The sequence below is a fragment of the Panthera onca genome, chromosome B4, assembly GCF_046562875.1.
Source record: "Panthera onca isolate mPanOnc1 chromosome B4, mPanOnc1 haplotype 2, whole genome shotgun sequence".
NCBI lineage: Eukaryota > Metazoa > Chordata > Mammalia > Carnivora > Felidae > Panthera > Panthera onca.
In genome coordinates, this window is record NC_138345.1 from 90,863,089 (window position 1) to 90,879,242 (window position 16,154).

Sequence of the window (16,154 nt, forward strand, 5' to 3'; positions counted from 1 at the left end):
GGTGGTGTTTTGGTTTCTTATCGTTAACTTTTAAGCTAAATTCTGAAGAGACAAATTTCATTGACTGGACAAACTGAAGTGAACATCCTGACATCGAGAGGCCCTGGATGAGAGCTCTAAGCTCCTACCACTGGAGTCAAATTAGAAGTCATCAGCTGCAGGGGCGCCTGGGTGGCTCAGTCGGTTAAGCGTCCGACTTCAGCTCAGGTCATGATCTCACGGTCTGTGGGTTCGAGCCCCGCATCGGGCTCTGGGCTGGTGGCTCAGAGCCTGGAGCCTGCTTCCGATTCTGTGTCTCCCTCTCTCTCTGCCCCTCCCCCGTTCATGCTCTGTCTCTCTCTGTCTCAAAAATAAATAAAACGTTAAAAAAAATTTTTTTTAAATAAATAAAAAAGAAGTCATCAGCCGCAGAAAACATGAACATATCCCTGACATTGGCCTCTGACCTCAACTTAAAGAAAACCCAGCTCTAAAATACTTGACCATGGTGTTAAATTTTATATAAGCACTAAGTGTGCAACATCAGTGATGCAGTCAATTGCTATGATGGAATGAAAGGTAAACAACTTGGGGCACCTGGCTGGCTCAGTCGCTGGAGTACACGGCTCTTGATCTTGGTGCTGTAAACTCAAGCCCCAAGTTGGGTGTAGAGATTACTTACAAAAAAAAAAAAAAAAAAAGGTAAATAGCTAGTGTATTTAGGCTGATATTGTCAGCGGCTTAATTGGAAAACATTAGCAACTTTTTATTTCAAGGATAAACATTTACGTATTTACTTATTCCTCGTAAACCATTTGTTGTTCCTAACTATACCAAAAGGCAAAAAGGAAGAGATTTGAATCTTTAAAATTTAATGACAGGAAAATCTTAAGGTGGTTTTATATACTAGACTTTTCTCAATTTACTCAGTGATTAATGGATAATTAACTGAAAGGTTAATGGATAATATTTAAATACTTAGAATACATTTTCTCAAAAGAAGCTAATAGAAAATAGTTGGAAAATAAAGTGTGCTCTTGGTTTTGGGGGTAGATTCCCGCAGTTCATTGCTTACTTGCAACACGCAATGCTCATCCCAACATAATAGATTTCAGTTTTTTTTTTTTATTTAAAAAAAAATTTTTTTTAACGTTTTATTTATTTTTGAGACAGAGAGAGACAGAGCATGAACGGGGGAGGGGCAGAGAGAGAGGGAGACACAGAATCGGAAGCAGGCTCCAGGCTCTGAGCTGTCAGCCCAGAGCCCGACGTGGGGCTCGAACTCACGAACCGCGAGACTGTGAACTGAGCCGAAGTCGGACGTTTAACCGACTGAGCCACCCAGGCGCCCCAATAGATTTCACTTTTAACTTGGGTGTTCCTCGGAAGCTAACAGCCTCTTTGGAGTAGAGGCTCATAAGGTCAAAACTTCCTAAGTCTCCCTCCCCGTGTCCCCAGCACCTGGAAAAGTTCCCAGCACATAGTAGGCACTCAAAAAATATTTGTTGTTCCAGTCAACATGTAAGGATGGTCAAGAGGGCTACTGTAAAATTCCAGAGGGAATACAAAGTTTAAATCGCTTAACTAGGGGCACCTGGGTGGCTCAGTCAGTTAAGCATCTGACTTCGGCTCAGGTCATATCTCACGATTCATGGGTTTGAGCCCCAAATTGAGCTCTGTGGTGACAGCTCAGAGCCTACAGCCTGCTTTGGATTCTGTTGTCTCCCTCTCCCTCTGCCCCTCCCCTGCTTGCACTCTCTCTCTCAAAAAATATATATAAACATTAAAAACAGTAAAAAATATAAACATTAAAAACAGTAATTAAAAAATGGCATCAATTGTCAGAGCAACCATCAATATAATGCAGTTTTTTTTTTTAAACTCAATATAGGGGCACCTGGGTGGCTCAGTCAGCTGAGTGTCCAACTTTGGCTCAGGTCACGATCTCACAGTTCCGTGGGTTCAAGCCTTCCACTGGGCTCTGTGCTGACAGCTCAGAGCCTGGAGCCTGCTTCGGATTCTGTCTTCCTCTCCCTCTGCCCCTCCCCTGCTTGTATTCTGTCTCTCTCAAAAATAAACATTAAAAAAAATAAATAAACTGCTTAACTAAAAGTAAACTTAAAAGAAGAGTGAAATTAGTAAACTGTATCAAAACAGACTTCACAAAAATGATTTCATTTACCAGGATTTCCAACAGTAGAGCCTTCAGAACAATAGTTTGAAAGAGTCAAAGTTAAATAGGTTTCTTTGTTAGATCTCTGCAAGACCATACTAAGCTAAACACTTTTTGTGAATGTCCAGGTATGTGGTAGTTCCCAAACTGATGTGACTATGAAATATATTTTTCACCACACATGTAGAAAAACTGATTTTTTTAAAAAATGTGTTAATGTTTATTTATTTTTGAGAGGGAGAAATGGAGTATGAGTGGGGGAGGGGCAGAGAGAGGGGGAGACACAGCCTCTGAAACAGGCTCCAGGGTCTGAGCTGTCAGCACAGAGTCCAACGCAGGGCTCAAACTCACAAACCGTGAGATCATGACCTGAGCCGAAGTCGGACACTTAACCGGCTGAGCCACCCAGGCACCCCCAGAAAAACTGATTCTAAGAAACATTGTGTGAGGAATGTTGTGTTGTATTAGGCTACATAATATAAAAACTGACATTAACTAGTTCCCAGGTTGTTCTATCTCCTAAAAAGATGGAGGCTATTAATTTGTAGATGTTAATATTCTACCTAAAAACCTAGAGATTTTTTAACAATTTAATTGAAGATGTTCTTCTCTCCTACTAGAAAACCTTAAGGACACATGAAAGAAAAGCACTTCAAGATCTAGACAAAATATCTTTTATTCTGAATTAAACAAAATCAAAACTCTAAACAAGTAGTGCTTATAAGATCCACTGACATATTTTTAGTTGTGTAAGTTTTCTTTAAACCTGAATTAGCTGAAATGTGTCAGTATAATATCTTCTTTTATCTTTATGGAGACCAAACAATTACAACCACAGTAACACTTAATAGAATTTTGAAGTCTGAGAACCCCTGCACATTGGACAGCATCCAATTAAAATACCAGTGTCGCTTTCATTTATCAAAGAAAATATTTTATCAAGCTCCCAAAACAAATTTGAGGAGTTAAGTTGGGTTTGAAGAGAAAGGCCAAGTTAAATCTGGAAACACAGTTTTCATTTGGTGAAAGCTGAAATCCACGTATACATTCTAATCGAAGACCTGTCCCATGTAGGATTTTTCAAATTTTTAAAGAGTCTACCAGGCCAAACCCTTTGCTGCCTTTACTGCTTTTGCTTTGCTTTTCCCCTTCCCTTTTTCTCGCTTTGCCTTCAGCCTTTTCCTTTGTCTCTGGTTCATCCATATGGGGTACTGTCCATGCTGGTCTAGAAGACTCTTTTTGTTTCTCTTAATATCAGTCTCCATCTTCATGTCATCTGAGTAAAAAACGAAAACTATTAACGCTCATGAATAAAGAAACAATCCTGTGAAAAAGCATGTTAATGCAATGAGAACATCAGAACTGAAAGTGGTCTGAGACTACAAAAGAAAAAAAAAATCCCTTTTTCTATGGAATGCTCTTTGACTAACACTGAAAACTCCTCACAGCGCATTCAATGGACTCAGACATGCTCTCATGGGTTCCTACAACCATGAAAGACATAAAAAGTACTGGTGAGGAATGAGACATGTCTTCTATTTAGTCACTAAGAGACTTTCTGAAGAATGTTGTCATGACTGTCCTTTGCATTAGTAAAAGTTAAACAGCAGTCATTTAGGATGTATGGGTTTGAGTTACTGCAAGAAGGGTAAGTATATGGCTGGGAGCAGAAGTGGGTTACAAGAACATTTCTCAGATTAAGTGCTTTCTTGAGCTAACTACGACAGTTGAGCCTATTAAGTGTACCCACACTTTTAATGGACAGGCCTTAAAAGTAAATGAGCTATGAAGAATGGCTGGCCACTTCTAATGAAGTGTACTCAGAAGAGGTGGAGTAGTAAGCAACAAGCTTGTGACGGGCAGATGACAAAGGAAAATCAGGATGGGGGCACCTGCCTGGCTCAGTCAGTAGAGCATGCAACTCTCAATCTCAGGCTCGTGTGAGTTCAAGCCCCGCGTTGGGTGTAGAGGTTACTTAAAGAAAGAAAGGGAAAAAAAAAAAAAAGAAAAGAAAAGAAAAACTTGGATATAAGGTTGCCTGGCTGGCTCAGTTGGTAATGCACACAGTTCTTGACCTTGGGGTCCTGAGTTTGAGCCCCACGTTGGGGGTAGAGTTTACTTAAGGAAAAAAAAGTGTATTAAAAGAAAAAAAAAAAAAGAAAGAAAAATGAAAGAAAGAAAAGCCTGGATGTACACTGGGGCTGACACTCTTATCCAGATAACACCCAGAGACCAGCAATCTCCCTGACACGAAGCTCAGTGCAACCATGCTGTGGTACATCTATCACCAACCTTATCTACTGTGAAGGACAGGCCCAGAATGTCCTCCCATGGGAACTTACCAGGGTATACAAGGTCGTGCATGATCACTACCACCTGACACTGTATTAATTCGTTTATCTGGCTTACTTTCAGTCTCCTCCAATACAATGTAAATCCCATCCGGATGGAAGCAATTTCTGGTATGCATCATTATTTCCTCAGTACCTAGAATAGTGCCTTCTGTATACCAGCCATTCAATAACTAGTTTTTGAATGATTGTTTTAGGTGCCGTTCTAGGTTCTGGGGATATGGCGGTCCAAATACACTCCTTGCTGTCATGGAGTTTACAATATTCTGTTGAAGGGAGAATAACAAAGCAAACCGCAGCCTGTGTTAAGTGGCTTTTTTAAGAGAAGCACCAGAACCACACTAAGTAAGACCCAGCAGGCTCTGATGAGCACACGGAAAGACAATGAGATGTTTTAACGATGTGAATGACAATAATTTGCCTTATTTATTCTAAAAAGATCATACTGGGGCGCCTGAGTGGCCCAGTCAGTTGAGCGTCTGACTTCGGCTCAGATCATGATCTCGCGGTTTGTGAGTTCAAGCCCCGTGTCGGGCTCTGTGCTGATGGCTCAGAGCCTGGAGCCTGCTTCAGATTCTGTGTCTCCCTCTCTCTCTGGCCTTCCCCCACTTGCACTCTGTGTGTGTGTCTCTCTTTCCATCTCAAAAAAAATAAACATTTAATCAATCAATCAATCATACTGTTTGATATGTCAGAAATGAATCAAAAGGGAGTGTCTGGGTGGCTCAGTCAGTTGAGCATCTGGCTCTTAATTTTGGCTCAGATCCTGATCCCAGGGTCCTGGGATCCAGTGCCACATCGGTATCCACAATGAACGTGGATCCTCCTTAAGATTCTCTCTCTCCCTCTGCCTGTCCTCCCTTGCATGTGCTCTCCTCTCTCAAATTGGAAAGAAAAAAAAAATCAAAAGGGAGCAAATGCTGAAGAGAGAAGTAAAACAGGCTACCATCTTGGTTCAGGCAAGAAACAATAGTCATTTTAAAGTGATAACATGAAAGGAGGAGGAAAATGGATAGATTCCTGCTATATTTTGGAGATATTCAAGATGCGCTAATGTTTTAGAGGTGAGAAATAAAGGAAAAAGGGATCAAGATGACTACTAGGTTTGTGGCTTAAGTTGAAGGAAACAAAGGGGAAACACAAACCTGAGGGCAGAGATGAGCAACCACACTGAAACCAGGCAGATTACTAAATGGAAAGACTCCCCCACTCTCAGTTCTATCCCCATTTAGTTCCTGAAATATTCCAAGGAGGATAGCTGGACACTGCTGCAAGCAGATGAGAGGATCCCTCTCTAAGAATGATGCGAGAAAAGACCTAGGTTCTGACATACATCCTCCACAACAGAACCTTCTAGGTTCAACCCAATCATACTCCAAGTCTAACAGCTGATAAGTCCTCCCCCACACCTTGTCCCCACCTCCCCTGCCAGCGTCCATTCATCATTTTAGTGCTTTACTTTTAAATATAAACAACCATTCATTACTAGGCTTTGGAGAAAGCCTTCATTGTGAAAGAGAAAGACGAAAAATAAAGGAATGCAGGGGGTGGAGGGAAAAAAGAATTCAAGAAAATAGACAATGCAGAGTAGATCAAAAATTTTCAAACTATAATGAAAATCCGCAATGAGATTAGAGAACATATATCCATTAAGAACCTCAGGCTATAACAAAGAAAGAGTAAAAGAGAAAAAAGAACTCAGAAATTAAAAATATAATAGCAAAACTAAACAACTCAAAATAAGAAATAAACAATAAAGTTATGAAAGTATAAGAGAAAAACAGAAAACAGGAGAGAAAACTACAGAATACATTAAACAGACTCAAAAGCAAACACTCAAAAAGCAAATAGGCATCTACCATCCAAAACATATAAGGAACACTTACAATTCAACAAAAGGACAATCCAATTTGAAAGAGTCCTGACTCTTGATTTCAGCTCAGGTCATGATCTCAGGGTCATGAGACATCAGCCCCAGCATGAAGCCTGCTTAAGATTCTCCTCCCTCTCCCTGTCCCTTACCGGCTTGCCAGGGTGAAAACAAAAATGAGCAAAGGACTTGAAAAGATCCTTCTGCAAAGATGATATGCAAATGGCCAACAAGCATATGAAAACATGTTCAACAGCATTAAATGACTGAAGAAATGCAAATCAAAACCACAATGCGACACCACTTCACACCCAGTAGGATGAGGCAATTCTAAAAAGAGAACGAAAAAGGGGAAAATGGCTGCCTGATACAGAAAACAGTAAACAGAATTATCAACCGACCCAGCCAATTCCATCCATAAGTACAAATCCAAAAGAAATGAAAACATGTATTCAAACAAAGATGTGTACACGAACGTTCACAGCAGCACTATTCACAACAGCCAGAAGGTGAAAGAAAGCAACCCAAAATGCCCATCAACCAACGAATGGATAAACAATGTGTGGTATGTACATAAAACGGTATATTCTTCAGCCTTGAAAAGGAAGTACTGATACATGCTACAACATGGATGGACCTTAAAAACATTAAGCTCAGTGAAAGAAGTCAGACACAAAAGGTCATATGTTACAGGATTTCAATTATATGAAATATCCAGAAGAGGTAATCCATAGATACAGAAAACACATCAGTGGTTGCCAGAGACTCGTGAAGGGAGGAAGAGGGAGACTGTTTTATGTGTATAAGGTTTCCTTTTACGGTGATGAAAACGTTTTGGAAAAAGAGGTGATGTTGGACAACGTACTAAATGATACTGAATTCCACACTTTAAGGTAGTTAATTTTATGTTATGTGAATTGTACCTTAAAGACAAAAAAAGAGCAAATGGGCAGAGGCAGTACATACGAGGAAAAAGAGACAGCAAGTGTTAAGAATTCTTGTTTCAAGGAGAGCTGAAATAAAACAGCGGATTGAGAGAAACGGGACATCGAGGGAAGGATTTTTCTTTGTTTCCTAGAACATATTTATGCTGTTGGAATGACCCGGTGAAGAAGACAGACTGATAAGCAGGATGCAGGCGTATAGCCCTTGAGAACGGAGAGGATTCAGAACACAAGCGGAGATACGGGCCTTTGAGAGAGTAATATTAGCAAGAGGGAAAACTTCTAGGACTGGAAGGCTGAGGATCACTGCTCTCTTCCTTGACCACTGGACACCACATAAATTCACTTCTATTTTAAGAGCCTGAGTATTACGAGTGCTTATTTCAGTTTGCTGCCAAACTGTTATATGAGGATGTGAAAACCAAGGAGTCCTTTCCTGTGCTGAAGCTAGTAATATACACAGCCTCTAACTTTAGACTGTGATTAAAACAGGTACCTAGAATCTGTCAAAATCAAATACAGGAAACTTTGATTTGTTTTAGGAAAATAATATAACGGCATATAACGATTCTTTGAACGGGAATAGATCTTACAAAGGATAAAATGGAAAACGATCTGCTATCTTGCCTAGTCCCTGACTGAATGATATACTCTTCCAACAAGGATGCGTCTACGTTGTTCGTCAACTCCTGTTATACTGTATTTCTGACACACTTAGGCTACTGTATAAGCCTAAATACCCTGAATAATCCAAAACATGCCTATTCACATGAAGCGCCTTTAAAATAGTTTAGCATAGAATCTCTAGCAGCACTATAAGCCTTCAAAGAATCAAATGGGCATGGCAGGAGGTTTGTAGGGAAGCATGTGCAGGAAAGAGTGGAGGACAGTCAAAAAGAGAAAAAGAGTCACAAGAGGAAACTGATAGAATTATTATTAATTTTTTTGTTTATTTATTTTGAGAGAGAGAGCGGAGGAGGGGCAGAGAGAGAGAAACAGAGAGACACAGAGAGACAGAGAGAGAGACAATCCCAAGCAGGCTCTGCCATGTCAGTGCAGAGCCCGATGCAGGGCTCGAACTCACAAACTGTAAGATCATGACCTGAGCCGAAGTCAGACGCTTAACCTAGTGAGCCACCCATGCGTCCCTATTATTATTTTTTAAACAAAGCACTTAAACTCACCTTTTTCATCTTGTACCACACATTCAGTTTTCTCTGGACAATGTTTAGGCACCACCACAGTTGCTATCTCTTGAACATCTTTCATTAAAACATCACTATCTATTTTAAGAATACTTTTAAGTCTGCTGAGTTCCTTTGGGGCATTCTTTTTTCTCTTTTCGGCACGCATCTTCCTTTTCCACTTACTCCGTAAGCTTTTAGCCATATTTTACCTGGAAAGCTGACAGAAATACATACACAAGCAAAAATTTATACTTTCAAAAAAAGAATGGCAAATCCTTGCAAAACCAGGTCAAAAGGTATCTCTACAAAACATGAACAAACGAAAGGTAACACACTTCACTCTGTTCATGATTTATGATGGCATAATGCACAAATTATGGGAGAATCAACATTGCATATACAGCCATTAAATAACAAGAGCACCAAATCAAACTCCCTGTGGTCACTGGCAAACTGTAAGTCAAGCCAATTCTGAAAGCTCCTGGAGTTTCCATACAAGATGCAGAAACTGAATTTCCCCCAAAATGCAAAGAGCATCATCACCTTACATTTATGTAACAACTTACAAATTACAAAATGTTTTTATAGGTATCTTTTAACTTGACTGCCTCTGAGCTTATAGGACACCTTACCCCAGTCTTCCTCATTATGCTCCCCTCAATTCAATCTACCTAATTTTTTTTTAACTGTTTGTTTATTTTTGAGAGAGAGTAAGCATGTGCATGGGAGGGGCAGAGAGAGGGAGACAGAGGATCCCTAATAGGCTCTGTGCTGACAGCAGAGAGCCTGATGCGGGGCTCAAACCCACAAACCGAGACTTCGTGACAGGAGCCAAAGGTGGATGCTTAACCGACTGAGCCACCCAAGTGCCCTTCAATTTAGCTATTTTAAACTTGTCCATATCCACTCTTGCTGTTCATCTGTTAGCCCCAGCCCTAAATCCTCCAAAAGGCAGTTAGTGTGAGCTTTTAAAAACTTAGAGCTTTCCATAGTCTTTCATGGAATTCTTTAATGATATCCCACCTCATATTCAAGATCTACAAGACTATTTGTGACTTTCAACTCTATTTCATCTCAGGCTCCAAGCTCCACCCCATCCCCAAGTACCAATTACATCGGAGAAAAAGCTCAATCAGTGACAACCCAGGCACAGTATGGGGAGGTGAGAGGGAATGGGAAGGAAGGAATTCTAGGTATTATAAAGGGTTTGGAGGAAGGCTTTTGAGAGTGATTTATAACACAATCTTGATTGCACTGATGGATGTTTGTATACATATATCAAAACTTACACTGGGATGCCTGGGTGGCTCAGTCAGTTGAACATCGACTCTTGATTTCGGTTCAGGTAATGACCTCATGGTTGGTGAGTTCCAGTCCCCCTCAACCTCCATGGGCTCTGGGCTAACAGCGAAAGCTTGCCTGGGATTCTGTCTCCCTCTCTCTCTGTCCTCCCCCTGCTCTCTCTCTTTCCCTCTCTCAAATAAATAGCCATTAAAAAAAAAAAACTTATATTACACACTATGAACATGTGCAATTTAACAGATTATACATCAATCAAGCAGTTAAATAAAACGTTAAGACATGATTTTGAAAAAAAAAAAAGAAAAAAGAAAAATTTTTCAAAGTCCAAACTATCTCCACTTTAGCACCTTTACAATTTGCTGCTTCCATGCCTGGGAATGACCTTCCCAAAGCTCGCTCCTTCATTTAAGTACCACAGAAAGGGTTTCTCTGACGACCTCTCCCCACCCCCCCCCCCCAACCCCGCCTCGTAAGCTTACCTCCTACTCTCCATCACACCATCCTTTTCTTTCCTTTTAAATACGTATTACATTCTGAAATTTAGTTTATTTTCTGTCATCCCGGGAGACTTCGGGGACCCCGAAGGCAGGCGCTAACTAAATGGGTCTCGTTCACCGCACGGCGCATTTGTTGAATGGATAACTAACAGTTTAACAGTTTGGGGACCACAACCAGCAACCACCAACTCACGGTCCCCCTGCCTACAACAATCCAAGCCTGCGAGGGGCAAGAACAGAGGAGTTGCGGTAAACAACTTTGAAAGCCCAGGTTAACCCGAGCGAGACTACCGACAAAGGAGGGCTCCACCTCGCACAGAGCACGGGGAAGCCCGAGGGCCACCACCACCACCACAGGAGACTCTCGTTCCTGACGGAGGGCTGCGTCTCGGGCCGGGCTCAACCTTGCCCAGAGAGGGACCGGGCTTGAGATGAGACTCTCTACGGGCGGCAGGTTAGACTCCCAAGTCCCAGGCCCCACTGGACCCGGAAAGCAGAGAACTCACCAGGCAAGTCAGAAACCCGCAGATGGCACGCAGACCACGCTGACCGGAAGCCTCCACACTTCCGCCTTCCTGCCGGCGCCTTCCACGCACTCCCAGGAGCTCCGGACAGGCGCGCTGCACGCCGGGAGCCACGATGCCCCCGGAAGGCCTCGAGGGGCGGGGCCTTCTGGAGTCTGGCGCTGACGCACTTCCTCCCTCTGATGGGAGTGTGGTTTTAGGAGCTTGGCTCCTCCCCTGTGGGTTCCCAAGAGGGATTTGGACAGTGCGGAAAATCCGGATGGCTGTTGGGGCGCCAGCTAGACCAGTTTCCCGATCGTGACCGGGTTATCTCCGACACGCTAACACAGTGATCCTGGCCCGGTGACCCTGCCTGCCCAGTAGTGAGCCCAGAGTCTCCCTTTACATCTCAGGTCCCACATCACCATTCACACGATACTCTTGGATTTCCTTAGACTGAATCGTTCAGACACGTGTTCTTCTAGAAGGGAAACTGAAATCTTTATTTGCAGCCCTTACGTTTTCCCATCACGGGTGATGATCTCACGTTTGTACACATTTGTCAAAACTTCCCTATTGTACACGTTAAATGTGTGATTTATTGTATGTCCGTTATACCTCAATTTTTTTTTAACCAAAAACCCTTTCCCATCCCAAAGACAAATTCAAAAGGTAAAATGATCAAACTGATTCAGTTCAACCAATTTTTACCTGGCTAACAATAATTTAATGTAAACCAGACATAAGTCTTAGGTGATGGTCACAAACACCAGTTTTTATTATTGTTATTATTATTATTATTATTATTATTATTATTATTATTATTTTACATATGCTACTAATAGCATAGGCTTTGGAACCAGACATGTCTTGTGTTGCATTTTTGGTTCCAACACTTCCTCGTGAGTAATAAAAGTAAGTATCTCAGAGCCCGGAATGCCTTATCCATAGACTCCAGCTAATACATACAACCCAGTTGATCCTAGGTAGGTGATATAGAGCTCAACAAATGGTAGCTTTTATAATTTTTACATAATCTCAAACATGCACAGTACCGTTTCTTGTTTATTTATTCTGAGAGCGAGCGAGTGAGAGGGGCAGAGAGGGAGGAGAATCCCAAGCAGGGTCCGGGCTTTCAGCACAGAGCCAGAAGCAGGGCTCAATCTCACAAACTGAAATCATGACCTGAGCCGAAATCAAGAATTGGTTGCTCAACCAACAGAGCCACCCAGGGGTCCCACAGTAGTTTCTAAACTGTTATTTTCCAGAGATTTATAACATATGCCAAAAAAAAAAAAAAAAAAAAAAAAAAACCCAGGAAATTGTCTTTAATGATGTCTAGTAAATTCCTATCTGGTTGCTAGAAAAGGAAAGTTCTGAGAAAATTTGTGTGTACCTTCTTTCTTTAAATTTGTGTCCCCGAAGAAACCCTGCAACATATGGAAAGTAGTACACTCAGAATACAGTAGGCTTTTTTAAGTGGCTGACAAACTCTTAACATGTGATATATAAAAAGGCAGCACACATTAGAAACCTGCTTTCTGGGGCGCCTGGGTGACTCAGTCGCTTCTGATTCTGTGTCTCCCTCTCTCTTTCTGCCCTTCCCCCACTCACACTGTCTCTCTCTCTCAAAAATAAATAAACATTAAAAAAGTTAAAAAAAAAAAAAACCAACCTGCTTTCTTTAAATAAGAGTAAGCCTTTACAAAGCAAGTGAATTTCTATTTTACAAGTTAACCATAGATCTTAGCTGCCTCTCCCAAAAATACACGTTCACATTGCATTTTAGAGAAAGCTCATGGACAGTCCTAATTAACTGCATCTCTCTTAATAAACCAGGCCCAAGGAGTGCCTGTGTGGCTCAGTAGGTTAAGCGTCTCCAACTTCAGCTCAGGTCATGATCTCGCAGTTTGTGAGTTTGAGCCCCCTGTCGGGCTCTGTGCTGACAGCTCAGAGCCTGGAGCCTGCATCAGATTCAGTGTCCCCCTAGCTCTGCGCCCCTCCCCCACTCATGCTGTGTCTCTTTCAAAAATGTGTAAATATACAAAAAAAAAAAAAGTTTTTAAATAACAAACCAGGCCAAGACTTGAAGACGCCTGGCACCAGAAGAGAGAAAAATTTACCTATTGTGAAAATGTCATGGGTGTTAAGTATGTGCCAAAATTCTGCAGTACTAATACTTTAAAAAAGCTGACTCGTGAACTGCGTTACTGGAAAAAAGAAAAAAACTTGTAAATTTATGTTCCTCACTGGTTTGTATGAAAGCAGTTCTAACAATAAATAAGTGGCCTTAGTATATTTAAAAATCTATAATTAATTCCCTCATTCATACATTTGAGTATGCACTCCGTGACAGGCTCTATGTTGGGTATATGAAGATGACTGAAACTAAACTACCAGCTTCAGGAAACTTTAGGCTCTGATGGAGGGACAAGGCTTACAGGTCGAACTGAACATTGCTTCAGCTCCCTCCCAGAGCCGGAAGGAGGCCCCTGGAATGGAGGTATGTGTGTAGCACTGAATACAGGCTAGGAAGTGGACCAGTTCTCCTTCTTAAAGGCATGCCAAACAAGCACCAGCCAGTAGGCCCTCTGCAGCCAGGCCTCTCCCATGGAACTCCCAGTCTGACCAATCACTCGGTGAGGACTGCAAAGCCTTCTGGGATTCAGACAGTGACGCCATGTTGCCCAGACCCCAGGTGATGGGGACTTCAAGGCAAAGCTCTACAAAGATGAACAGGCAAAAAGAGCCCGAGTTCCCAGCTGTTCCAAAAAGGCCCACAGCTGGCTGCTGATACCACTAGTCCCCAGAAGTGCATCAAGTGGATCAAAGCCTGGGGTGAGACCTGCAGAAAAAAAAAAATGTGGGCAGGCAGACAGGGCCCACCGCACCTTTCCCAAGAATACATTCAATAGAAACGGCTCTCAGATACTGCTCTCTCCCCATTTTCCTCCTGCCTCTGGCTGTACTTTGCACCTTGCGTGTGGAGTTGCTGGTCACTCTGTCCAAGTCCTGCTAATTCCATTTTTTAAAGTATTTCTGGAGTCTGCATATTTTCACCTTTGTTTGTTATGAAAAATTGGAAGTTGCATGCACCCTTTTATCCAGCAATTCCGCTTCTAAGTATATTTCCCTATCTTGGCAAACTCCTATCTATGCACCCTGGGAGATATACAGGGACACACGTAGCAGCACTGATTGTGCCAGTAAAAAAGAAGGAACCATATAAAAATGTTTGACAGAAGAATGTATGAATAACTATAGTTCATTTATGAAATATAGCCTACATCAGTGTTTTTCAAACTTCTTGGTCTTGTGATCTCTTCACACTCTTAGAAATTCAACATTTGTCATATCAGAAATTAAAACAATTTCTTACACTTATTTGTCATTTTTTTTTTAAATTTTTTTTTTTTTTTTTCAACGTTTATTTATTTTTGGGACAGAGAGAGACAGAGCATGAACGGGGGAGGGACAGAGAGAGAGGGAGACACAGAATCGGAAACAGGCTCCAGGCTCTGAGCCATCAGCCCAGAGCCTGACGCGGGGCTCGAACTCACGGACCGTGAGATCGTGACCTGGCTGAAGTCGGACGCTTAACCGACTGCGCCACCCAGGCGCCCCTCACTTATTTGTCATTTAAAAAAGATATATGAATTACATGTCTACATCATGTTTATTTAAAATAAACTACTGAAAAGAACAGCATTGTTTTCCATTTTTTTAAATGTCAAATCTGTTTTTGGTTATTTAGTATCTTTAGTTACAATTCAGTACATTCTGCCTTTGGATGGCCAATAATAATTAACAATAGTAGCTGACATTAACTAACACTTATATGATATATCCATCTCATTTAAACCTTGTAACAGCCCAATAAGGTAGATATTACTCCCATTAGAAAGATGAGACAAAGACCTAGATAAGAAAGGATAACTAACTTGTCAAAAATCACATAATCAGTTGGTTGCATAGCAAGGATTCCAATTTCAGTGCTCTTACCCCCTATACTATGTTAAACTTGAGTAGAGCACCATACAATTGGGTATTCAACAACTAACTGATAATGATGGAGTCAAATTTACACCGAAAACTCACCCGAAGCTAAATCTATATTGCTAATTTATTTCAACTTTAATAGCTGGGAAATGATGCTTCGTGAAGGTTATGGGCCAAGTTGTGTCCCCCAAAATTCGTATCTCCCTTAGTCTACCTGAGCTGCCATAACAAAATACTAGAGACTGGGTAGTTATAAACAACAGAAATTTATTTTTCACAGTCTGGAGGCTGGGAAGTCCCAGATCAAGGTGCTGGCAGATTCAGTATCTAGTTAAAGGCCCTCTCCCTGGTTCATTGATTGTGAAAACTGCTACCTCATGTGACAGAAAGGGTGAGGAATCTGTGTGGGATCACTTTTGTAAGAGTACTAATCCCCTTCATGAAAGCACCATTCTCATGACCTAAGCATGTCCCAGAAGCCCTACCTCCTCATATCATCACACTGGGCATTAAGTTTCAAACTGTGAATGGAGGGTGGGGAGGGCACAAACATTCTAAATTACTACAAGGTACTCACCCCTAGTACCTCAGAATGGGACCACATTTGGAGACAGGGTCTTTAAAGAGGTATTAAGGTAAAATGAGGTCAGTAGGGTGGGCCCTAATCCAATATTAACTGTGTCCTTGTAAGAAGAAGAAATTTGGACACAGACAAGTAGAGAGAGAGAAAACCATGTAAAAACACAAGGAGACGATGGCCATCTACCAGCCAAGAGAGAGACCCCAGAAGAAACCAATCCATGATCTCAGACTTCTAGCTTCCAGAACTGGGAGAAAATTATTTTCTTTTTAAGCCACCCAGTCTGTGGTACTTTGTTATGACACCCTAGCAAACTAGTACAGTGAAGGAACCTGCCAGAGTTTGCTTGGCCACTGGTACACTGCTGTAATTTTTAAATGAAACCTGTACTTAATGTCAAATTTTATGTCAAAAGTCTGACTTTCAAGAAGACATCTAACTTTTAGTATACTTTATAAATGAAATGTCATTAACACTTTAATATAATGTGGAATAATTCTGCAGAATTTATCTTTTTTGCTTTTTCCTTTCTAAGTCAGATTAAAATTTCCTAGTGAAAGGAAACTTATACTTTATAATGGTGAGGACACAAGTACTTTAAAATCAAAATCAATCCTAATGTTAATTAAGGAAAAATTCAGATAAAGTCACTAGAAGATCAATTGATACTCTTATCTACTCATGAAATTATTTTTGAATTGCAGATAAACAATCTATATATGGCAAGTTTAGGATTGAAAAAACTGAAAAAGAGAATTTTGGTATCTCT

At 41.2% G+C, this 16,154-nt stretch overlaps 1 protein-coding gene across 2 annotated transcripts; it reads right to left on the minus strand.

Moving 5' to 3' along the window:
- Positions 1-2,803: 2,803 nt before the first annotated feature.
- LLPH (LLP homolog, long-term synaptic facilitation factor) lies at positions 2,804-10,938 on the minus strand. 2 transcript variants are annotated; one of them, XM_060627860.3, is made up of 3 exons: positions 10,810-10,938; positions 8,502-8,721; positions 2,804-3,428 (listed from the first exon to the last, which is right to left on the minus strand). In XM_060627860.3, exons 2-3 carry the CDS (start codon positions 8,704-8,706, stop codon positions 3,250-3,252), a joined length of 384 nt encoding a protein of 127 aa, XP_060483843.1. In that variant the 5' UTR covers positions 8,707-8,721; positions 10,810-10,938; the 3' UTR covers positions 2,804-3,249. The 2 variants fall into 2 exon arrangements, with proteins under 2 accessions (XP_060483843.1, XP_078305842.1); XM_078449716.2 differs by lacking the exon at positions 10,810-10,938 and adding an exon at positions 9,794-9,960.
- Between the last annotated feature and the right edge of the window lie 5,216 nt (positions 10,939-16,154).

Bases quoted from the DNA above. Each gene is read 5' to 3' on its own strand.
- LLPH (XM_060627860.3), bottom strand. From the start codon at position 8,706: ATGGCTAAAAGCTTACGGAGTAAGTGGAAAAGGAAGATGCGTGCCGAA. The intron at 3,429-8,501 runs GTGAGTTTAAGT...TTTTTTACTCAG, and splicing joins TGTGGTACAAGATGAAAAAG to ATGACATGAAGATGGAGACT.